This window comes from Misgurnus anguillicaudatus, chromosome 15 (genome assembly GCF_027580225.2).
Source record: "Misgurnus anguillicaudatus chromosome 15, ASM2758022v2, whole genome shotgun sequence".
NCBI lineage: Eukaryota > Metazoa > Chordata > Actinopteri > Cypriniformes > Cobitidae > Misgurnus > Misgurnus anguillicaudatus.
This window is the reverse complement of record NC_073351.2, coordinates 13,541,541-13,568,005: the sequence shown is the minus strand read 5'-3', so window position 1 is coordinate 13,568,005 and position 26,465 is coordinate 13,541,541. Positions and strand designations below refer to the sequence as shown.

Genomic DNA, 26,465 nt, shown 5'->3' with positions numbered 1-26,465 from the left:
TAATAAATAACAGTACTAATCACTCGACTACAAAAAGTTGGACGCTGCTGAAATATTTAGTAGGTGAGGAGGAGCTAAAGTGAGATGTCCAGAGATATTAACCAGTGTTAGTCTATGAAGAGAGAGAGAGAGAGAGGCTGACGTGGGCTGGTGTGGGCTTCACAGATCAGCACCTCTCATTGAGAGAGAATAATGAAATCTGGTGGGCCAGCAGTCATTTAGCAAGAATATTATCCCTTTGCTGCTTTTTTACTTGTCAATGGTCTGTTTAATGTAGGACAAGTTAGACCCAAAAGCGATTATGAGGATGAACCCATAAACCTCTATACGAGCCGACATACCCCTAAGGACTTGGCGTGTACAGTTAGTGTATATTTGTGTGCATACAGTATGTGTGGGAAAATGTTATTTTTCACAGCTGCGCTCCGGGAAGCATTTTAAGCTGTGTGGGAGGAAGACACATATAAAGACTAATGCACATTTCCACATCCCTTTGCTGATTTTTTTGGATATTTATCATAGCACTGCACATTATCACTTTGTTATGATCCCTCTTTGACTCTTTAGCGCCTCCTGAGATGAGAGTAGATGTCAACAACAACACCTCACTGAATCTTATACTCCATACAGGTCATTACCGACGCATATAAAACACAGCTAGGCCTAGATCTTTAAAGTTTATTACGTTCCACTCCATTGGCTTTATGTGTTTATAGTCTTTAGTTTATTGTTTGTTGATATTAATTATCCAATTTAGGTCCCTTTATAGATTTTTAACACGAACCGAGCAGCATAAATTTTATTCTTTTATGCGAAAGTTTTTAGTCATATTTCAGATACGTCTCCAAACCGTCCCCTTCCTTTGAAAGCATTGCGGTGGCAGACGTTCGAAAATTCTTGATGTGTTTTACGATTCAGAGCGGTCGACAGATGGAGATAGCAGGGAAATAAACAGGCCCGATGAGAGGAAAACAGATCAGACGAAAAAACTCGGGACGAAAAACAGGGAGGAGAAGGAGGCAGGATCCGGGAAAGAGCTTGAAGATTTCTGAGATGGAGAGGTAATCTGTCGGGAAGCGGTAGTTGGGGTTGGATGAATTCGCAGATGTTTTAAAGTGCTAATCTAATCTTTCTGCCAGGCCTCTTTTTCTTAACTCCTTCCTTTTTCCTTGTCTTTTTCTCGGCTTTTTTGGAAGGAATGAAATACACTTTAATGCTTCTCAGGAGCATCATGTACTGTGCGAGGTAGTCGGGTGCAGTCATTCATCTGCCTGTTAGCAGCCATGTTTTGGAGAAAGGGGGACATGTGCTAATGTAATGAGGGCTTTTTCTCTTGGAAAGGATGGAAAAAGGGAAAAAACCTCAGAGCTGACCGAAAACAAGTGGTGAACAGCAAGGAGGCAAGGGAAATAGGAAGGATGAGGTTTACTCTTAGTAATGTCACCCTCGGTGGCCATCTATCGTATTCGATGAACTCTCGTTTTTTTTTCTCAGGTAGTCATTTTATTTATTGATCTGCGTTCGTTTACTTGCTCACTGTTTTGGTCTTTTTCCTGACCGTAATAATTCCATCATTCCGAAGAGGATAGTGTTGCATGGCGTGCCTACACTATAGACAAACAATATATGCAAAGCTATAGTCTAATTTAGATTATACGCTGGAAAATTTGACTAATGTTTTTACCTCATCTCTTTTACTGGCAAGCAATGAGACACCTGTGTAATACAGGAGCCACATTGGAATATTGTGTCCGTTCCCCCTGGATACAGAGGAAGTGCTTGTTCAGTGAGCAATCCTTAATAGACTGAAGGGTTTTACAAAAGCCGGGCTCACACCAGAGGATTTTGTAAATCTTTGGTTGCAGCACACACATAAAGAGAATCTTGACAGATTTTCCTCTCTTAAATCCTAAGCATGCTCACAAGATTTGAATATCATGGTGTATCACACACTACAAGATAATATTGAGATTATTGTCCAAGAGGGAGCGCTTCGCATGACCTCATGGCGAAGATGATGTAAATGAATGGAGGCTGTGACCTGTTTATTATTATTGTTATTATAAATGGTGTGTTTAAATCCGATTTCTCATCGCCTCTTGTTTTTGACAAAATGGTCACGGACACTTTATTCGGGTAGTCGTTTTGTTTCCACACTTCCACAAGCTGTTTTTCCGTCTCCACTGTCTGGCGTAGAGCAGCTTTACAGCAGCTTGCTATTTTAAAAGGTCCGTCATTTTCCTCCGTCTCTCATCGACTATTATGAAAGTACTGATGTATTCATCAGATAGGGAGTTGTATGGTCTGTAAACGCACATTACATGATTGTCTGAGACGAATATTAAGGTCCTGGACACAATTTGCTCTGGGATTTTTGGGAGAAAAAAAAGAAGAAAATTTGGTGCAAAAATCCTGTAGTGTGAGTCTGGCTTAAGATTCGTCTCACAATTACAGGAAAAATAAAATTAAATACTACTTCACAATTATGTAAATGTTAAAGGGACACTGCACTTTTTTTGAAAATAGGCTATTTTCCAGCTTCCCTAGAGTTAATCATTCAGTATCGTTTTGGAATCCATTCAGCCGATCTCTGGGTCTGGCGATACCACTATTAGCATAGCTTAGCATAATCCATTGAATCTGATTAGATCATTAGCATTGCGCTAAAAAATAACCAAAGAGTTTCGAAAGCAAAGTCCTTGATTATTACGCCAGAATGAGAGTATAGTTCCTAGCCATATCGACCTAGAAAATCACAACTTTTAATTTTCTGTCGGTCTTAGCACACGATGTAAGAAGAGTCAAGTTTTAAATAGGAAAAATATAGGAACGCTTTGGTTATTATTTAGTGCGATGCTAATGGTCTTATCAGATTCAATGGATTATGCTAAGCTATGCTAAAAGAGGTACCGCCAGACCCGGAGATCAGCTGAATGGATTCCAAAACGGTAAAATCAAATGTTTAACGCTAGGGAAGCTGAAAAATTAGCCTATTTTCAAAAAAGTGAGGTGTCCCTTTAATGCACAGATCAAAATTCTCACTATATCACTCTTTTAAAAAAGTTGGTTCAACTTAAAAATGTAAGTTAGCTGGTTGGCTTAAAAAACTATTTTTACACAACTAATATTTTTAAGTCAATTGAACTCAAAATTTTAAGGCAATCAGGTAACATACTTTTTTAAGTTGAACCAACAAATCTTTATTTACATTGCAGAATCAGATATATTATCCTGTTGCAGTACACGACTGATTATAAAAAACTGGACATAAAATATTAATTTTAATTGAACTTTTAATGTTACTTGTAGCTTACCTTAAAGCTTCTATTAATAAAAAAATCAATGACACATGAAAAAAATTGGATTGCTTAGTGCCACAATCCATTAAAATCAACTCAGAAATTGCAACTTAAAAATGCAACTCAAAAATTGCATATAAAACGATATCTAACCAATCTTTGCAGACATTTGTCAAACCAGCATAAATTCAGCTTCAATTGTTTCAGAAGTTTAAGCAGTTAATTTGCTGCTTAAACTCATTAGTCACTTTTTATTTGGCATGCCATGAAAACCATCTTAAAATAGATACACAGTCATGATGTTGACAGCTCTGTAATGAGAAGACCTGCTGTGCTGCTTGGAGAACTCTCTGTTTACTGGGCTGATGCACTGGGCACCGTTGCTATTGACCCTTTGCTTCTGTGTAGCACTGCGTAGCACTTTGTTTGTGAAAGCCATAAAACAAGGACTACGATGATTTCATCCTGGCAACCAGACTCCCACCTTTCCTGCCTGCTTCTCCTCTGTGGGCTTCATGTGAGGAGTAAACAGCCCAACAGCTGTCTTAACGTCTCTTCCTTCTGTTTTTCAATCTTCAACTCTTCATTTCCTTTCTCTTCTTGCAGGTTGGCCAGTAGACTCTCAATCTCTGCATGCATTTTTGAAGAGGCCTTATTGTGTATATTATATAGTTCAAATGCAAAACCCTCTAAGTGCGTGTGACATGTTTTCCTGTAAATTTGCTTTTTTTTTATCAAACTCTTATATATAGATTCAGTAATTTCACTTTAATGGTAATAAAAAGGTTATTAGTCAGTAATAGACTTTTTACAAATGTCACTTTAGTCATTTCATTGGTATTTATCCAGGCTGATCTTACGAATTTCCGTGTTATAGTCACACAAGATTTTGCCAATTTTTCCATGTCCGTACCACGGACTTTCTTTTCCGTGTCAGTTACACGTATTGGTTACTCAATTGTTTTTCCTATTTTCTTACAGTTGTCGCTTGTGTTTGGGGTTAGAATGACTTTCTGTTACATAAAATGACATCCTAACCCAAACCCAACTCTAACCCTAACGTCAGGCAGCAATTGTTTAAAAATCCGAAAAAAGAAATGTATAAACCAATAGTTTTAAAGTGACATCCTAATCCAAACCTCAAATCTAACCCCAAACCAAAGTGAAAATGGTTTAAAAATAGGAAAATAATAAATAACCAATACGTGAAACTGACACAGAAAAAAGTCTGTGGTATGGACACGGAAAAATGCAGAGATCCGTGACAATGACATGGATAAATGAGCAAAATATTCTGTGACTATACCATGGGAATTTGTGAGATCAGGTTGCATTTATCAAATGTGACTATCTTTTGTTGCAAAACCTGCTAAGTGCGTGCAAGCTTTTTTGGCAATGGATAGGACATAATCACTAAATATGCAACTAGAAAAATTGCAAATAATGAAAGTAAGAATTCAAAAGGTGAACAAACTTTGATCTTGGCTTGACGAAGGCCCCAGCTAAACATGCACGCGCATCTGCCGCGCATCTGCCGGACCGTATCTGACTCATCAGTGTTGCTCTCTTGGCAGCTGTCAATGATGATACTCCTTAGGCCGCTAGCCAGTATGGATTATATAATTATACAATTTATCATAGTAGTATTAACACATTGTTTTATGGGCATCTCTATAGGGCGATTTTGGGCAGCAAAATGGGCAGATTTTGCACCCTCCTACGCACTTCCGCTCAATTTCATTTTCCTTCAGTACTACGTCTGGGATTTCGGTCTATTCCAGTGTTTCAAGAAATCAAATTTTTGTAGGACCAATCAGCGAACAAAGGGAGTGGCTGAGAACGATGATCTGCCATAGCCAACCGCTAACGTGTGTTCGGCGCATGATATACGTCACAACCACACGTTAGCAATTGGCTGGCAGATCCTGAGTGACTCTGGGCAGATCCAATAGTGTTGAACTTTAACAGAGAACCCGCCTACAAGGAAGTAAACGTTTCTCAATGGAGAGAGGCCAGACTCTCTGTACAAATTAAATGTACGAGAGTCTGGTAGAACCAAGCTAGCATTTCCACCCCCGTTGTTTTTCATTTTGAGATATGTTCTTACAGATCTTTCCAGCCTCTTAAAATATGGTAACCCACATTTTTCTACAAAATCCTCAGAACCGGCAAAGTCAGTGGGAATTTTGGCAGTTTGATTTTCCGTTTTACGAATTCCATAAGTCTGATTTCTAAGAAAAGATATAGCAACTGACTTTAGAACAGCCTGAAAGTCTGACACGAGTTTGGTGGTTGTATCTTGAAAGCTTTCAGTCAGAAAAAAAGTTTAAAAGCTATTACAAAATGTTTACATTACAATTGTCAAGCCAACATAAAAATTAAGAAACTGAACCACACATTAGGGGGCGCTACGGCTGCCACATCTTAGTGTTGTATTCTGCTCCAAGTAGTCACAAAGACATTCATCTTCTGTGCACTTTGAGGACTTTGCTAAAAAAAAATCATAGCCTCTCTCACCAATAAGAATCAGTGATTTTTATGACATCATTTTGCGCTCTTCAGATTCCATACGCACAACCGGCGCAACGTCATAGAATGTCTCTGAACAGGTTCACGCCCACTTTTGGGGGAAATCGCACTAGACGTTCCATTGACTTCCATTCAAAATAGCGGAACAAAGCAACCTTCGTACACGGCCGGCAGGCGTAAATAACTTATGAAATCACTCAGATTAAACATGTTGAGTAATTATCTGTCCACCCTGCCGGCCACAGAGCGCGAAAGATACATCAACACATCCAATTTGGTCAATACAAAAACATGTCTCTTTCATTCTCCCAGCATCAAATTTGTGTAACAACGCTCCCTATTGGCCAGAGGTGTCTTACCCGGACATTAAACACGTACCTCATCAAGTCAACAGGGAAGCAAGTGAATGATTTTACTTCGTATTTGAAAGTTACTTCGTATTTATTTATTATGTCTTTATATTTAGAGTAATGAGTGCACTTTTCCGTCCAGCCATACAACTAACTGGCTTAGCGATATTTCCAGCAATCACTGGATGGCGTTGTTACACAAATTTGACGCTGTGACAATGAAAGGGACATGTTTTTATATTGACCAAATTAAATGTGTTAATGTATCTTTCGCGCTTTATGGCAGGCAGGATGGACAGATAAATACTCGACATGTTTAATCTGAGTGATTTCATAAGTTATTTACGCCTGCCGGCTGTGTGGAAACGTTGCTTTGTTCCGCTGTTTTGAATGGAAGGCAATGGAGGCGCTGCTTTTTTAACCCCCGAAAAGGGGCGGTGACGAAATTTACAGTCAAGTTCCCGGATGTGCCGGTAGTCCGTATGCCGTGAGGTAAACTAATCACTATTGACTATTTCTATAAAGAAAGGCCCACTCAGTATGGCTCGCTCTTACTTCCAGTTTCAAAGGAAAGTATGACAACGCATCAAACAAAGAGGTGCCTTTTAAGGCACTTTAGTGAGTCTTTAAAACGTTATCACAGCTGTTTTTGTATCATCAGGAATATTGGGGGTAAAATATTAGCTACTCATTTTAAGATTCATTTCTTACTGTTTACACAAAAGCAGTTAAGTGAAACTGTGTCCAACAGGACAAAACATCTTCCCTGGTCCTCCAAATATCACTTTCTCCATATAGAAAGTTTCTGAGAGTCTATAGGACATCATGGGTCTGCTTAAAACAAGAGACGCAAACGCAACACAAGCTGAGCCCCAAAGTACCTGTTATATCCAAGCTCCCACCTGAGCCACCCTCCTGCTGTAATGTTTTAGTGATATATCTCCCATAGCATCCACTTAAAGCGGGTACTGTCCTCAGAACTACATATATTCTGGCAGACAGACCTCAGAGAGGGAGAGAGGGCAAGCGAAAGGAGGAGCAACGAATGTGAATTCCAGCCGAGCAGGGATAGCATCCGCATCGCTAGACACCTGTAAAAACATCATTTTTCATCCTGGGCTGCGGGGGAAGCAACAGGCTTAGGTGGAGAGATCGTAAGGAGGAGTATTGGTTGGTCCATGTGTGTGTGTGTGTAATTACCTCTACTACCATCAAGTCTGTTCTTCAGGTTTCCCCTGCGTCCGCAAAGTCAAAATGTTTTGTTTTTTGGGGAAGTTGGATACCCAAACTATATAAACCAGGCTGTGTTATGGTGGCTGGTGCAGGTCTAGCATAACAATGACAATCTTTGATGGTTAAGCTAGTTAAGAAGCTTGGTGGAGGTATCTTGGTGGCTTCCGTCTATTACAAAAGCTCACACCTGCTTTACTGATCAAAGCTTTAAGATTTGCCTTTTGAACTTTTCTTAGCTGATCTAAGATATTCCCGCATTGTCTTATATTTCATCTTGCTTTTGTGATATCGCTTTAATATTTCAGGGGTTTCCAGTAGACCTATCCTTTAAGTTGTGCTAAATATAGAGCCAGCAGGGATTCACCGGAGCAGGATGTGTCTTTATAGCAGCTTGATGTAGTGTTCTGTGTATACATGGTTCAGTCTGCAGATCTTGCCAACTGTGTGAGGTTTTACTTATTTTGGCTTCTTTCTGTGTCTTTGACCACACAGAATAAATGGGAATTCTATACTGTAGGTGAAGACACAAAACTCCAACGTTCAACCAGATTCTTCCGATGATAAAGGAAAATACTCTATGTGACGTCGGTGCGAACCAGTAGTTACATATTTTTGGTTTCGTTTCAAGCATGGAAATTAGCTTAACTCACCTGCCAAATGACAGACATATGAATTTTGTTAGGTAAAATGTTTGGCAATAAATGTAGTCTGACCTATAGCTGGAAAGTGGAGAGAGGATGGACTGTAAAGACATTGTGCCAAAAGATTTTAAAAGGTTTAAACATAAAGCACCTCGCACCTATTAGTTATGGACTTAACCTTTAAATTCATACCCAGGCCATTTATGGTTGTGACAAGTTGCAGACTGTTTGGCACATTGTTCCTCTTGATGAGAAATGAGCGGAAAAGTGGGACTACAGTGTTGAGTTGGATTGTATTTTTAACCTGTCAGTCATAAGGGACCCAATGGACACATTTGAATGGATTTACCATAGTTTTCACAGCATGATTGGAGGCTCTTTGAAGTGAGAATTTTTGTGCTTACAAGCCTTTTATTCAGAACGTGTCCCTTTAAATTTTTTATATCATTGATGTAGCAACATTATATATATTTTCCACAGAATATTTTTGCCATTTGGTGAAAAACGTACAAAACTTAAGCTTTTCAGATCATGTGTTGAGAATTACAGCAAAGCCTGATTATATTCGTGTTGCATGTGGTTTGGTGGTGAAACATGATCGGACAAAAAGATTGTCTGCGGTTTGTTACGTTTATTTGCATTGTTTTTATGCTATAAGACTGAGAATACCCTCAAGCTTTCTGGTCTGTAAACATTATGGGGTGGTTTCCCAGACAGATTAAATCTAGTCTCAGATTAAAATACTTGTTTGAGCTGCGCCTTAACTGAAAAAAAATGTATCTTGCACTGACATATCTTAATATACATCAGTGTTATTGTTTTTTTTCTCAAGATTAACACCAGTAATGATTTTCTAATTTAAGTTTGTAAAAACTACTTAAACTAACTAAGGCCTAGTCCTAGATTAATCTAAACCCTGTTTGGGAAAACACTCCTATAACTAAATACTGTATCAATTTAAATACTTTAATTGTCCATCTACTTGACTGTCATTACTTTAAAGTTTAAACAACCTTAATATTTACATATAGTACATACACTACAGTATCTTCATCCCAGTTTTGCTAAAAAACATTTTGGGGAGGTTCCCCGGACAGGGCTTATCCTAGTCCCAAACTAAAATGCATGTTTGAGCTGCTTTAATTTAAAAACACATTGTCTTGTTTAATGTCAACATATTTCGTTGACATTATTTTGTCTTGAAGAAAGTGATTTCTTGAAGAAATTATGTTTTTTGAGGAAAACATTGCAAGATTTTTCTCATTTTAATGGACCTCTCTACGTCATTTACGTGAGGTTTCGCTGGCGCTTTTCAGGACCGGACCTAGACGAGAAGTTGTGGTTTAAAAGTGCATACTTCTATTTTTCTTGTCAAAAATGACAATCGCTTCACTAGATAAGACCCTTATGCCTCGTTTGGGATCGTTATAGTCCTTTAAAACCCCGTTGAAAAAAACTGTTAAGTGTTGAGTTAAGTATTAAGTGTTGGGCTCTATTAAAGTCCATTAAAATGAGAAAAATACTGCAATGTTTTCTCAAAAAACATTATTTCTTCTTAACTGAACAAAGAAAGAGATTAACATTTTGGATGACATGGTGGTGAGTAAATTATCTGGATTTTTTTTTAAGAAAATGGACTAATCCTTTAAGATGCACACCTGTAGTGTATTTTGTAACATATGTTAGTAAAAACTTCTTAAATGACCTAATATTAATAAGGCCTAGCCCTGGATTAACCTAAACCCTGTCCGAGGAATCGCCCCTTTATCTAAGGGGCTGTTTACTCTACGTTTTCAACCAAAACTTGAAACATTTTTATGCCGTTTGTCCGGTCATGTACAAGACAATGTTGCAAGTTTTTGAAAATTATGCCATGTGTAAACCACAAAAAAAGTATAACCAAAACAATGATGACGGCCTACAAGACAGTTTGTGCTAAAAAGATATTGAGTTTATTAATGCTTCTTCAACAATGTATATATATATATATATATATATATATATATATATATATATATATATATATATATATATATATATATATATATATATATATATATATATATATATATATATATATATATATATATATATATATATTATTGAGTTTATTAACGCTTCTTCAACAAAGTATATATATATATATATATATATATATATATATATATATATATATATATATATATATATATATATATATATATATATATATATATATATATATATATATATATATATATATATATATATATATATATATATATATATACTTTACTTTATACTCCAGTGTCACTTCTAATAATAAACCTACCTCATTGTCCATCGAAACAAAAGTGCTTGATGGTTGATTGTTTGTATTTATCTGTAAAACATTCTGCATTGCAACATACAAGTTTAATCATTGGTTCAAACTTAAAACCTCTTATTTTAAGTTTTAGACTTATACACTGTAAGGGGGCGTGCACACCAAAGCTTTTACGCCCGTGGCCGGCGCATGTTTTCAATTGATTCCAATGGAAGCTCTGCGTTTTTCAAATAAGCCAGCAGCTAGCAGTTTTCTTCTGCGCTGAAAACCAGCGTTCTGCGTTTTTTTTCTGTGCTGAGTGCAGAGTTGAAAAATATTTAACTTTGGGTGAAAAGCTCTGCTCGTCAATGTCCGTTCTCACACGGCTGTCCAATTACAGTGGAGGAGGGGCGGGACATTACCACAGCAACCAACCGGCTCACAGCTGAAATATCATAGCTACCAAAGCGCTCAGCTGAAGAAAGCTGGCGCTCAGCTGAAAAAACAGCTGGCACTCGGCGTCCTCCAGGCGTTTCAGACGCTTTTAAAAGCTTTGGTGTGCATGCCCCCTAAAAGTCATTTTAATTAGTAAAAAATACATTTTTAACTTTAATCAACTAGGATTTACAAGTAATTTCAAGTATCTTGACAAGTGATGAGTTGCTGTAACTTATTAAAGGTCCTGTTCTTTTTCTGTTTTTGAAGCTTTGATTGTGTTTACTGTGCGCAATATAACATGTGTTCATGTTTCACGTGTAAAAAATGTGATATTTTTCACACAATTGACTTATCTGTATACCGCTGTTTTCACTGTCCTCAAAACAGGCTGATGTCTTCCTTGTTCTATGAAGTCCCTCCTTCAGAAATACGTTTCGAGTTCTGATTGTGTAGTTTGTTCAGTGTGTTGTGATTCGATAGCAGCTTCTTGCCGTTAGCTTAGCTGACGACTGACGTATTCCTGTGGGCGGAGTTTAGTCAAAAAACTGTTCTACTGACGTCATTAAAGCAGGAAGTAGAGGACTGTAGTCCAAACCGGCCGTTCACTGTAGGCTTTGAAAGGTGAATTCTGTTAAAGAAAATTTATCGCCTGACAGTGAACTTTGAGCATTAACATTTTACATGTATTATTTATGCTATTATAGCAACATTACACACTAATTAGGGTTTAAAAAATGGGATCAGGAAGAAAGTGACCTTTAAATCAAGTTGAATATGTGTACGTGCACATGCGTGTAGTGTTTCTTTACAAAGTAACATCGCCATCTACTGTCCAGACATAATACAGTGTTTTAGTCGTTTTCGCTGATCCGTGTAAATGTGGATCTTTTTGATCGTGTCATCATGTGTATGTGTAATTTTACAAAATCGCAAATCTTTTCCGTTTTTACCACATCGCTGTAATGTAAATGTATCCTAAAAGAGTGACACAACTGTGTAATAAATGTGTCTTTAATCTCTTGTTCTTGGCTTATGTTTTGGCCTAATTGTTGATTTATGGCTGTGGGAAGGTGCTATACATGTGACTGTATCGATGCCACTGCAATTCAGTTCATAGGTCAACACCTGGAAAGATAAACCAGCCATATCCCACCCTTCTTGCTCCACTCCTCAGTGATGGCAAACAGAGATACAAGGGTGAGAAAAAAGGCTGCACAGGTCAAAAGTCATTTTCATGCTGGTATGTGACCTATATTACTAAGTGTACACTCAAATGTTCCTTTAGGTTTAAATGTTCAAGTTATATGAGACCCCAAAACAAACTGTAAACATGATTTGTAAGATTAATGAGGCTTTCAAATAGTGAGTGGACTTCTTAAACTGTCTTTGACATCTGCTTTTTATACAGTATAAGATTGATCAAATGAGTTAGATAGTTGATTTATCTCAATTACAAACACTATTAGTTAAAGCATTTACAGTTAAAGAAAACAATTTGAGAGTGAGAAGTGCCTGATTAGTTTGCAATTTATTATTACACATTTCACAATGGGTCCAGACAATGTCACACATTTTCAAAGCTTTTGTTTAAATTCTGCAAGTAATGCGTCACACTTGTAAAATATATTCGGCTATTCATGTCAGGACATTGAATAAGCTTAGAGTTAGACTAAGCTTAGTTGATCCTCCATTTTTATAACTCTTTAAACAATGCAAACAGTTTGATGAATGCTTTGATAGCTATATGATGACACAAAGTTATGCTGAATACCAAATGACCAAGCTTGCACACGTATGGCACAATACATAACATTTTGGCACAAGATTGTAAAATGTTTATGCGATTTTCTTTGTTTCACAAAGCTTCTATTGTAAAGAAAGAGCCCTCGTAGATAAATAAGGCCATTATAAAGCTGCCATGATTCAGTGCTGATTTTAAAACAACAGATGAGTGATACCAGTTTTGACTGGCTTTAAATGGATCTATAAGGCGTTTTGGTATCTGTACTGTACTTTATATTTGCAGTAATTGTCAAGATTAAATATTTCATATTCTTGCTATTTAAATATATATATTTATATTTATATATAGATGCATTTTTAAATTAGATTTACATTACTACCACAGAAGTATTTGTTTAGCAAACGTTTCTTTGGACTGCACCGTAAATAAAAATTACAGGTAACCATAAATAATAGCACATTCAAACAATAACATAATCATTTCTTGGTGTCATGATTATTATTTTTTTTAAATAGCTCATAGTGAGAAGTGCCTGCAATCAGTTTATGCCTCTGTCACAGCGCATGCTTTAATGTTTATATGAAGAGTCCAATCCTCTTATAGTCTCGGCTTAAAGTCTTTCAGCATCTTCATCTCTCGACCACAGTCTTTGGTCATTTCTTGGTCCCTTAGAGTTGTCGATGATGTGGTTTTCGTGAAGAAAGGACGCACAAAACAGTACAGGAAAGACACACGGTAACATAGCAACTGGACGCTTACAAGACAGAAAGCTTGAGTATATTACACCGAAGGACACGGCACGTTTGGACTGAGTGCTTTTCAGGTCATAGGTCACACAGATACAGAGCGTCACTGGACACAAGAAGCCAAAGCTGGGCTCCAGAGGATTATGAGAAGGTGCTCATGTTAAAGGAAGACTCAATATGTTCAATACAAGTTAAGCTTAATCAACAGCATTTGTGGCATAATGCTGACATCATGTTTTTTTATTTACAGGTGTGTTTCTATTGGAAGAGATATTGAGTTCAATACACTGCAAAAATGACTTTCTTACTTAGTATATTTGTCTTGTTTTCAGTACAATTATACGAAAATTTTTAAATATTAAAATGCATTATCTTGATGATCAAAATAAGTCTAGTTTTTTAAAAATTATATAAATATAAAAAATATAAAATTTAAGTGAATTTGTATGGAGCCCCCTAAGGGGACATGGAGCAAAAATTAAATAAAGTTTAGTTTCGCATGCGCATGTGAAACTATCGCGTGCTCGCGTAAAACTTTTGCGTGCGCGTGTGAAACTATCGCGTGCTCGCGTGAAACTATCGCGTGCTCGCGTGAAACTTTTGCGTGCTCGCGTGAAACTATCGCGTGTGCATGTGAAACTACCGCGTGAAACTTTCGCTTTCATGTGCGCACGCAATAGTTTTATGTGCGCCTGCGAAAGTTTCATGTAAGCACGCAAAACTACACAAAAAATTCTGCACATGGTTTTGCGTGAGCACATGAAACTAAACTTTAGATTTTTTTACTTCAATGTCATCTTAGGGGCTCGGTAGAATGTGTGCTTAAAACAAGCAGAAAAATCTGCCAATGGGGTAAGAACATTTTTCTTATTTTTTCCTTTAATTAAGAATAAAGGTCCAAAAAAAAATTCTTACCCCACTAGATTTTTATTTTATTTTTTGCTTGTTTAAGCAGAAATTCACTTAAAAAAATGTATTTTCTAAAAACTAGCTTTATTTTCTTAGGTCATTTTGCACATCAAGAAAATATATCTTAATTTAAGGATTTATAGATATTTGTACTTAAAAAAATACATGAATACCAAGAAAGTAATTTTTTGCAGTGTACGTATAAACCTTTGTTAAAGATATAATCATATTTATTTTAGGAGATACAGTTGTCTCAGTATTTAAAAATAATTATAGGTTATATTTAAATCTCTTACTTTCGATTGCAGATCTTGGCAACAAATCTGCAGTTTTTACTTTTTTATGTTGTTTTTCAATTTAATGCAACAAATGCGATTGTTTGAGCTCAACACATTTTAACGTTTTTAACATGTTGAACCTTCCTTTAAAGATTTTTTTAATGATGATATATCAACAGTTTACCTCGCTTTCTTTCAGTTCTCTTTCTGACTCACTTTACTTCCTTATCTTTCTGAACTTCCTCTTTTAAGTCCCTTTAATTAAGTCTGCTTTAAAATACCATTCATTTTCCATCTTGCGCATTTATTCCACGAGTGTTTTGCTATCGACAACCGCACCCCTCCACCACCATGTCTTGGTAGTTTTTTAACACCACACGTTCCTCCTGGTCTAGATAGAGGAGAGCGATAGGGCTGAGGGCAGTGGGCACGCAGCAGGCCCGCGGCACGGCCCCGTTCACAGAGTTCACCAGCGTCTGCACCATAGCATGGCTGGAAGAATTCATATGGTCAGCCAGTGGGAAGCGGCACTCTCCCAGACAAAAGAAAGCATCGTAACCGGACGGGGCCACGATCCATTTATTCCAGCCCACGTCTTTGAAGTCCACATACAGCGGGTGTCGACGGCAGCGTGCACGAGAGAGGCGTTTGAGCTTTGCCGCCCTCCCTCCGTTGCGTTTCACCCGCTTTTCATTCCAGCCCCCCTGCCAGCCCACATCCAAGCCCTGACCCCTGTTACCCCTAAACTTGCCCCCAGTCCATCTGCCCCTGCCTCGTCTACCAGCAGGGGTCCGCTTTTTGAGGGGTACGAACGGTTCGCTGCGCCCATCGTGGTTATAAGTTACCAGTAGGGGTCTCTGCCTCGCCCAGCTGGGCTCATCCTGCCCCGCTGACCTGCGCACACGCAGATGTCTCTCTGTCGGAAGACTGCTGTTATCTGCAACAACATGCAGGATGAAAGATAGGCTCCCAGACTTCTCAGATATACCCTTGAACACATCTCCATGCAGGGGAAAGGTTTCCCAGAGTTCTGCAGACGTCTTTTTGTCTCTGGTCAGTCGACGTGAATGGAGAAGTTCGGGTTTTGATGCAGGGTCAGCGTCGGAGAGGTAAAGGCTGACCGTGTGAGAATTCACGTCTGGTCCTTCCTGCAGGAAGCGTAGTTCTGCCGACACCACGGCCTCGTCTGATGGAATGGAAGATAGATTGAAGGCAATACGTAAGCGGTCGACTGCCTCTTCGTTCTCTTCTGAAGAACTCTGTAGCTCTGTAGATGACGACATAAAGGAGAAAGAGACTTAAGTTTGTGAGTTGTAAAATACTTCTTTTCATCATGTTCCAACACCTCCCTTATCTGGTAATGACATAATCGTCCAACCAAATAATTATACATCATTTTCTGGGGACTTGAGCTACCTTCTTCTCAACGTGTTCCAAGGTGTCTACATCAATGCCAAGAATAAAATGAAAAGCATCAGACCATTTAAGTCCACAGGTAATGTTTTCAACGCAAGTCCATTGACTTCAACACATTTCTATGGTGTATTTGTGGTAAATTGAACCTTTATAAATGTCAAAAGCTCATACCTGTGTGGTGAAAGCATCGGACCGTGTTGGCTCCTTGCACATGCTGGGAGGGGTAGCTAAACTCTGGGTCTTCAATGAGATGGTACTGCTGAGTGTGAAATCTGTATAGGTTCAGAAGATACTGGGGCACACGTGCCTCCGGACTGGGGTTAGGGTGTGACTGTAGACCCAGGCGAGTTAGCAGAAGTTTCTGAATGGTGTGGGCCAAACTAGGCTCCAGAGGGAGGACCAGGTTTCCATTAGTCTGACTGGGATCTCCCTGGTGACCTGATGAGGATTGAGGTAGCAGCAGGATCATCAGAACCAGTAGGCTAGCAGGGAACATGTTGGACCTGGAGAGAGGGACATAAAGAGATGCTTTCAGACCATTGGAGAGCATAAGGAGTTTTCTTTTGTTGTATTTTAATATTTTAGAGTATGTTGGATCTTTGTTAAAGGAAAACATCACCGTTTTTCAATATTTTACTATGTTCTTACCTCAACTTCAACTAATTTATACATACCTATGTTTTTTCAATGCATGCACTTAATCTTTGTACAGCGTGTCGTGAATGTGTTAGCATTTAGCCTAGCCCCATTCATTCCTTAGGATCCAAACAGGGATGAATTTAGAAGCCACCAAACACTTCCATGTTTTCCCTATTTAAAGACTGTTACATGAGTAGTTACACGTCAATATAGTGGCACAAAATAAAACGTGGTGATTTTTTTAAGCGGATAAAAAAATTAGAACTATATTGTATGGTGGAAGAGCGCTTAGTTTGCAGCACTTCGACCTCGGGTGCAGTAATATTGACCGAAGTTTGAGTGAGGAAGGGTAGTCAGGAATGGTGATGTTACTGCGCGCAGAGGTCAAAGCACTGCAAACTAAGTTCTAATTTTTATCTGCTTAAAAATCGCCACGTTTTATTTTGTGCCACCATACATTACTCGTGTAACTACTCATGTAACAGTCTTTAAATAGCGGAAACATGGAAGGGTTTGGTGGCATAAAATTCATCCCTGTTTGGATCCTAAGGAATGAATGGGGCTAGGCTAAATGCTAACACATTCACAACGCTCTGTACAAAGATTAAGTGCATGCATTCATTAAAGATATGTATGTATTAATTCGTCTAAGTTGAGGTAAGAACATAGTAAAATATTGAAAAACAGTGGTGTTTTCCTTTAAGTATTGAGAATTTCACTGTAAAGTCAGTTTTGTCGCAGAATGACAGCCTATAGTTACACATCAACCCAAATATTTTACAGGGCATGTACACTGTAAATAGTGAAAAGTTGGATCAACCTAAAAAATTACGTCCGTTGGTAACACCTAGGTCAAGGTATTTGTATAGCACCTTTCCAATAGCCCTAAGGCTAGCCAAAATTGTTATTATTTTTTTTTTTAATAAACCTTATAGGTGTAACTAATTTAAGTAACTTTTTAAGTTGAACCAACTTTTCACTTTTTACAAAGAAGGTAGTGACCACATACAGTACGATTTGTATTGTTGTCCCGACTACAAAAGTAGTCCTCTTACTCACCTGTCAATCAACCTATGTGGTTAAATAAGGGTATTAAACTTTTGTAAAACAAAGATTTAGAAAACAATCAGATCAAATCTATAATCTTACAAGAAATGCATTTACAGTAAGATGCTTGTACGATAATTGGTAACAAACTGATACAATAACAGCAGATGTAAACCGATCTCATAAGCCAAAAACACTTGATGAAGCAGCCAGAACTTGAATTTATGTCCCGTTTACTAGAAATGTAATTGACCAAAGACTGTGCTTTGTGTGCACTATAGTGATTTAAAGGGGTCATATGTTGCGATTTCATGTTTTTTGTGTTTGAGTTTTATTAAAGCAGTGATTTGAAGGAACGCTGTGCCACCGTGTCTTATTTCTTAAATGTTACAGTTGGGCAAAACTGCAATAATCGAGCATGCAAGCTGGTTTGGACCACAACCCCCAGTGCTGATAAAAACTAACTGAAACATTAACCAGATTATGCTGGTCTTTGCTGCTTTAGTTTAAGTTGGTGTAGTTGGTATATCTGCCTTATCAAACGGGGCTTCACCTGGTTTAGCCACTCTGAAATCCATCAAAAACAGTGCTGGTAAGGTTTTAAAAGCTTAAGTCTTCTGCCTTTCACTATGAGCGAATTATTACATATTATGATCCAGACTTGTCAACCCATCAGCCCTCTGTCTCTGAATCCCCTTAATCCTTTAAAGTGCCTCTTACAAATAAGTACTTTGGTGGGGTCTAAGCGGTATAAGGTCTAATTTGAGAGCCTTCAGAAAACAAGGTACTGAGGCCCCACTCCAGACCCTTTTTGGTTCCCTTAAGAATCATACATCATATGCCTTACAATAAATCAAACACTTTCACAGTGACCAAACACACCTTGCATCTGATTCAAAATAAATGTTCCTTTGATGTACAGTCGGCTCAAGTCAAGACTTGCAAAGCTGTAACTCCTTCGGGAATCTTACATCATTCAAAACTACAGGTGTTAAACGTGCAGACAAGGACCTCCCACCGTCCTCTAAGCCCCTCCCTCACACTCATTCCCCAAACCCACAGAGGACACACAGGGGATAAGATGCTTCCCACACGCCCACAGCATCCGACAGTTAAGTAGATTAAGTGGCTTTTATCCATCTACTAGATTGTTCCGCTCAGTGGGACCTCACGGAGGTGTAACTTAGAGACAGAGCGGATCTACTGATCGCCTTCTCTCCCATTGTGTGCATTTACGCAACATGTGCGTTACGCTGCCCCTGATTGGATTCTCCACACGTAATCCCTTCCTCAAAGAGAAGAGGAGCAATCATGCGTCGGGGAGGAGAAAAGGGTTTTATTAGATTTCAGCGTGACCCCAGAACAGACGTGGGGGTTACCCCGGCAGCCAGACTCGTGCCGTTTCCAGCGCAATGTGACCTCTGACCTGAGAGTGTTTCTTTTTAATTTTTTTTTATATCCACTTATCTTACTCAGCCTGCTTGCCCTCTCTTTCTTTATTGTGGTCTCTCTCTCCCTCCATCTTTTTCCTATTTTTATTTCTTCTTATCAGTTCCCTTCCTGTTAGGCATGACTGAAATTGATATATTGTTACAGACCTACAGAGTTCTAGGAAAGGCCAGTTTTCGCTCCCTCATGTTTTCCCCGTGCATTTTACCCAGCAGTCAATGGTGCAGAGCTGTTGGGGTCACGGTGCCTCTGCTTGTTGCTGATTTATCCTCCGCCGCTGTCTTCATGTTTCACGATTCGCTCCGTACCTCCATCCATCTGCTCTCCTTTCCTGTTGTTCTTCCTTTCTTTCATTCCCTAGACTGCTTTTCCTTACCTCACTTTCTTCCCACTTTTATTTGTTATCTTTTTCTTAAAGAAATAGCAACCAAAAATGAATACAGTGCTTTATAAATCTCCATGACATTGTCTTGCGCATCATGCGGTCATCCGCATTCTTTTCTGTGTAATACAATTACTTAATTTTAGCGACAAATTTGTGTAGCAAAATCTCAGTCATGCATTTGAAATCTTAATTTCTGCCTATAGGAAATTAAGTCAATGATTGATCTTTATATTGAGTCGGATATTTTCAATCAGTTGGTTGATCTGGTTCACAACAATGGCCTGAATGATTTGGTCAGACTTTCAGTGAAAACCAATTTATATTTCTGTCCATGTTTCACACAAATTTTTTAGATGGTGTCAATAGTGCTTATTTTTTGTCTTTTAAAGGTGCAGTGTGTAATTTTTTAAAGGACCTCTTGACAGAAATGCAAAATAATATACAAAACAATATTACCAGGGGTGTATAAAGGCCTTTTTATTATGAACCGTTATGCTTTTATTACATTAGAATGAGACGTTTTTATCTACATACACCGAGGGTCCCCTTACATGGAAGTCACCATTTTGTGCCGCCATGTTTCTATAGAACCCCTTAACTCTTTCGCCGCCATTGACGAGATATCTCGTCAATTAAGAGAAAACGCTTCCCCGCCAATGACAAGATTTTCTGTCTTTCCGCAATAACGCTATTATCCACCAGGTGGCGCACTTCTGCAACTTATACAACCCGGAAGTAGCGCCTCACGTGAAAGAGAAAGAACTCCGTGTATGTTTTAAAGATCGCTCTGCATCTGATCTCTATCAAAGTCCTTCGCAAAAATGGAATTATCTCAGCTTTTTGCTCAAAATTGGGTGTTTTTGAAGAAACCTACCCATGTTTGAGAGGGGATTACAAGAGAACTAATGAAGGTAGGATGAAACGTTTTTTTTGTTTGAAAGCAGAGGGTATATTGTTTGTTTATATATTTAAAGAAGAACATTTTCTGGAAGGCATTAAACTTTTATGAAAATCATGAAAAATGCTGGCGCTGGCTGGCAACTTTTTTTTTAAACGCTGGCGGGGAAAGGGTTAATGGAAAAACTTTTTTTACTAAGTTGTCTCCGTTGATGACATGTTTTTCCAGTGGCGGCTACTGTAGCTTCTCTGTGCGTTTCAAAAGCGAAGGGTGAGCAGTGGTCTGAACCGTTGGTTGCAATTCGCAACCTCACCACTAGATGCTGCTAAAATGTACACACTGCACCTTTAAAGGGATAGTTCACCCAAAAATGGAAATTCTGTCATTATTAAGTCATTCTCATGTTGTTACAAACCTGTATAAAATTCTTTGTTCTGATGAATACAAACAACGTTTTTTTTTAAAGAATGATTGTAACCAAACCAATCAAAAGCCCCATTGACTTCCATAGTAGGAAAAAAGGATGCTATGGAAGTCAATGGGGCTTCTGGTTGGTTTGGTTACAAATATTCTTATTAAAATATCTTCTTCTGTGTTCATCAGAACAAATACATTTATACAGGTTTGTAACAACATGAGAATGACTAAATAATCACAGAATTTCCATTTTTGGGTGAACTATCCCTTTAAGGGCAATTTCTATGTAAGATGGAAAGGCATGTTTAATATGGCACCTGTCATTTATTATATTAATCATAGTCAACTGATATATACTGTTTTATTATTTATGTAAATTTATTAAATATGTATATTTATATTATTATTTTGTAATATTTATGTATATTTATTAAATATGTATATGTATATTATTATTTTTATTATTAAGCAGACAATTTAATTTCCAATAGTACAATTTATTCTGTTTAATTCCATTCTATGTACTATATATTAATAATGATCCCATTATCTGTGGTTTCTTTTTCTTTTATGTAAAGCTGCTTTGCAACGTTATAAAAAAGTGCTTTATAAAATAGACTTGAATCACTTTCATATAATTTGTGGTCCCTTTGTCGGCTTCTGTGAAGCTTGGAAAAGAGAAATCAGCCAGTGATACGCACTTCCCCTTTTGTTTTCCACAGAATAAAGCATTCATACAGGCTTGGATTGACGTGAGGTGAGTAAATAATGACACATTCATATTCGGGAATACTGTTTCTTTTAAAGGAACTTTCTAAAAGTAGAGCGGGTCCACTCATTTCCCCCTCAAGTCATAACTGCTATAGGCACATCATGAGAAGTCCCAGATGGTGAGAGCCGTGCCTCTGTTCTGCTGCGTTTAGAAGATGAAATCATTAGAATAATACTGCAGGTATAGCTTGCAGGGCGGTTTTATTGGACCATATTAGCACAGACCTTTAATTTATCCCAGCTGGGTTGATTAAAAGATAATGACAGAGGCTCGGACCTCGATTTGTGCCCTGTAGCATTTAGTACAACAATCCTTTGTGACCGCATTCGTGCTGTAAAGTAAAGGTACATGCTTATACACATGCCAACATGCACCCACACCAGGACTCACTAATACAGACAGCTATAGGAACACACACACGCAAACACTTTATATATTGCTTGTCAGTTTCAGAGCTGTCTAAAGTGGTTTCCAAGGATGAGTAGAGTAGACCAGACAAGACTAGACCATTTCCTCCTAGAATCCCACATAACCGTTATACCACATTAAACCAAAATATCAACATTTATCAATTACAGATACTGAAGACAATAATATCACATCTTTCCGGTGAAGAAGAAAATGCGTACCAACCTATGCTGGTCTTATGTGGTCTGTTAGGCTGGGCTGTTTGCTGGTTTCAAAGGGGGTTGGGGCACTTTTTTACTGTATAAAGTTGTTTCAACTTAAAGTAATTAGTGCTAAATAGCACAAAAAGCTCGTAATCATATAGGGGAACCATTTTTAGTGCTATATAGCACCTATGAAGAACCATTCGGGGGTGACATATCACCACTATAGCACCACATATGGTTTTATATAGCACAATATGGTGCTACATAGGTGCTAAATGGCACTAAAAGGGTTCCCCTATGATTACGAGCCAGTGAAACACTTTTAGTGCTATTTAGTGATTTTAGGGTGTACATGGTTACCTTAAATTTTGAGTTAGTTCAACTTAGTAATATGTTTACTTTTTTTTTGAGTTAACATTTTAAGTTGAATTGACTCAAAATTTAAAGGCAACCAGGTACAGTGTATTTTAAGTCATACAAAAACGATAACGTCCCAAAATGTGAGCGAAACCTCAGCTGTGCTATAAATTACTTACTGTAGCATGTATTTTTATCATATTTACTTAGTTCGCTGTGTATTTTACCTATACATTTCATCCTCTATCCAGACCGCACTCATTCAGCCCAGTCCCTCATATTCACACTCGCCTCTCTTTTCCTGTAAGCTCCAGCTGATATCCAGCCACACAACATGGACATCATGGCAGTTCAAATGGGAACATTTGACTTCAACTGACTTTTATGACTTCTGTGGAAAAACCTGAATCGGATGCTCTGATGAAGCATCCTCTGACATTGGGTTTGGTGAGCAATATGTGACCCTGGGACACAAACAACTTTATAATTGAGATTTATACATCATCTAAAAGATGCATAATAAACTTACATTTTTTTACAAATAAACTGCTGCCTTAAAATTTTTTGTTGAATCAACTTAGATTTACGAGTCATGTCAACAGAGATGAGTTGTCACAACTTATAAAATATAGTTGAGAAAAGTCAACTTAATTTTATAAGTTATAACAACTCACCTGTAGTTACAACAACTCATCTCTAGTCAAGATATAAATAATAGTACGTTGAAATGACTTGTAAATCCGAGTTGATTCAACAAAAAAGTTAAGGCAGCAAAGTATTTTTTTGTATGAGATGCAACTATTTGAAAATCTGGAATCCGAGGGTGAAAAATATCAAAATATTGAGAAAATTGTCTTTAAAGTTGTCCAAAAGAAGTCCTTAGCAACGCATATTACTAATGATAAGCAATTTTTTGTGCATTTACTTAGTAAATTTACTAAATATATTCATGAAACATAATCTTTACTTACAGGAATATCCTAATGATTTTTGGCAACTGCTACAAATATACCACTGTGACGGGTTTTGTGGTCCAGGGTTACATATATGTGTGAATTTTTAACACAAATCAGATAGATCCAGCTCATGGAAAGGGAACGTGACTCAGTAGTGGTTGTTTAGTTGACGTTATTTGAGTTAATTGAGTTTAATCTTAGTCATGGAATCTGAACGCTGTTTTAGCTGATAAAAAAATGTAAAGCTGGAGTATCTATATATACCTAAGATTTTTTAAATATTTCAGTTTGTTCCTTGAAAAACAGATCATAAACTACTGATTTAAACCTCATTCGTGTCTTTTCTAGATTTGTAGATCTCAGATCTCAAAACCTGCTTAAATGTGCTTACACGCTATCAAAAATCTAAGATTTTGTTAACTCAAGAATTTCTCATTACATCTAATTTTGTTATCTGACCTATGCTCCCCACGTTAAATTCATACCTCTGTACTCTTACTTTGCCAAAAATGATCTAATTTTTGTTTACCCTGAAAAAACAATCAATTTTCCTCTAGGTTATCATGTGACCGCTGATGCGTTCGGTTTTGTGTGCATGTGTCGTACTCACATCCAGGTGAAGTGGGAGGTGTGCAGAGTCCATGGCTTGTCCTTGAGCTCCAGCGTTACAGACCCTCTCTTCCCATTCGCTCTTGAGGACGGTGTGGACGCTGTCTCACTCTTCCTTCTTCTCCTGGTTAGCGAGCGTGGCTTAAGCGGGCAAGAGGCAGGGCAGCACTCATCGTGTTGCGAGTGTCAGAGAAGTGCGCTCTTAAAAAATATCCACCGGCTCTTGCTGACCGACCTCTGCTCCCCCTCACCTCCCTCCAAGAAACCGAACCGACAATGCTGTGGTCTATCAGCACTCAAAACGTGGATATTTACTGGAATAGAAAGTTGTTTGCCGGCAAAAATTCCCTCTTGTTGCTGACTGTCTACCTTCCCTTCTGAATCTGTCTGTCCTGCTCTTTTGAGCTCTCCTCCTCTTTTTCCTCTCCCTCTCTCTCTTTCTCTCCCATACCAGCTGTTAAACTCAGTTAAACTCTAATTGACTTTCCTGTCCATTCGGATCCTCCCCGATAGTGATGTCACCAAAGCCCCCCTCCCACTCTCCACCCCTTCCCCAAATCTACAACACACGCACACACATACACGCCGAAAGATAAGGTCAGGGCTGCTTTGGATACACAGTGCAGGTCAGATTGCCATTTACAACTTTACATCTTAGTCTAAATGTTTCTTTTGTAGGAAACAGGAAAAAAAACATCAAAGATAAAGTCGAGCACACAATGGGCGGCACGACCGGTTGATCTGACGTTATCTAACCGAGTGTTTATTCTGGAGGGTGTCATGAAGGTGAAAGAAAAGTAATGATGATACAAGATTAATTTACTGTCACTGGTGCGAATGAATAGCCGGAGGGTGCCAGGAGAGCACATCTATCACCAGAAAGAGAGAGAACGGGGCGCCGGGATAATGAGAGCGCAACAAGGTGCGCTCGTCCTTCTGGTGGTGCACCGCATTGGTATGCATCTGGCAGGGCAATGAGAAAATGTCTATAACCTCACAAATGTTGTCTGACAGATTGGATTGCATCTGTTGAATCAGTTGAAACACACATACTGTACACAAACGCACACACACACACCCTCCACCCTCTCAGACACAAAAACGCAGAGAAACTTTCAATGCTAAGATGCCTTCAACTGATGTGCATACTAAGCCTATCCAAATAAATATGCATGTGTTTAAAAAGAGGTGGACCGGTGTGTTCTGGTTGATCATGTGATGTTTGCAGTAGATAAGAAGCTTGCAGTGATCAGCATTCAGAATTGAGTATGCTGGTGACCTGCTGAGAGCCAAACCAGCTAGCCAGGCTAGATTTTCCAACTTGTTAAATGAATGACATTGCAATGCAGAAATAAAAAGGAAGGAAAGAGAGCAAGACTACTGTCGGATGATAAAAAGGATGGTCTTCCTGTGGACGTCAGCTTCTGGTTGATGTTCGCTTTCAGCATTAGAAACAGTTCCGAACGAGAAAGAGAGATAAGTCATCGCCCTCACATTTCCTTCAGCAAGTCGGGAGAGTCCTCTACATTCCGACAAGGGTGGAGCATCCTAAATTAATCAATTTATTTAGTGGACATGATGTCCTAATGCAGATCAGTGCAAATTCATTCATAATCTCTCTCTCTCTCTCTCTCTCTCTCGCTCGTGGTATGCCGTTTGTGGCTTGTGGCCTGCAAAGAAACGACATGCAACCAAATGCAATCCTCCTATATTACTGCAAATATTTCTGTTGAATCTCTTGGGAACTCTGTTGTCTTCTTGTCACAGTCTGCTCATACTATATGCCTTTATATTCAGTTCTACTATAACACTGACAACCGCCTCAATAAAAAACATGATCTTATTTCATCTTTCCTTCTCTTATCCAGTTACCTTCCTCTTTTCTTCTTTCTATCCATCTTGTTTTGAACTGCAATATGTTGGTAATCACCCATCAGATGTTTAACAACAGAAGTCCTCGTCCACTTTATCTGAGGAATGGAGATGTGGCCCTGTTGGTTATGATACACTATGAGACCTACAGTACAGTGTATACATGAATACAAACTAGATTGAAGCAAACGTGAATCAATCTAATCATGACAAATGAATCTGTTTGCAGGTGCCTGAACTTGGAGTTCATGTGAAACAAAAACAGTTTACAAAATCTCTATTTGTCAGTTTAATGTGAGTGGTGTTCCTGTTTATTAAATTCACTGCGAAGATGTTAGGATGATGTTGTCGTTGCTGTATAGTAGCTAAGGATGGTGCCAGTACTGTAAAAAGCTGCATTTTTGTCAATTCAATTCAATATTTATTTTTATGTTATTTAAACTTAAAGGACAAGTTCGGTATTTAACACTTAAAGCCCTGTTTTCAGATTGTTTATGATGAAATAGAACGGTTTTGACTGAAATTTGGACATATGATGCTGGCCCGAGAATTTTCGGGTGTTTGTTGTATGACCTCCCACCTC

The 26,465-nt window shown here is 38.3% G+C and overlaps 1 protein-coding gene and 1 long non-coding RNA gene across 2 annotated transcripts; one reads left to right on the top strand and one right to left on the bottom strand.

Moving 5' to 3' along the window:
* The first annotated feature begins 3,441 nt into the window (after positions 1–3,441).
* Positions 3,442–23,200, top strand: LOC129419188 (uncharacterized). Its single transcript, XR_008636395.2, has 3 exons — positions 3,442–3,905; positions 21,425–21,459; positions 22,697–23,200. It is a non-coding gene; the product is annotated as an uncharacterized lncRNA (long non-coding RNA).
* bmp16 (bone morphogenetic protein 16) lies at positions 14,241–24,521 on the bottom strand. Its single transcript, XM_055174237.2, has 3 exons — positions 24,012–24,521; positions 16,039–16,370; positions 14,241–15,718 (listed from the first exon to the last, which is right to left on the bottom strand). Coding segments are annotated over exons 1-3 (1,278 nt in total). The 5' UTR covers positions 24,014–24,521; the 3' UTR covers positions 14,241–14,774.
* Between the last annotated feature and the right edge of the window lie 1,944 nt (positions 24,522–26,465).

Excerpts from the sequence above, each read along its gene's own strand:
- bmp16 (XM_055174237.2), bottom strand. Across the intron at positions 15,719-16,038 it reads CCGATGCTTTCACCACACAG|AGCTACAGAGTTCTTCAGAA; the intron begins GTATGAGCTTTT and ends CGTCATCTACAG.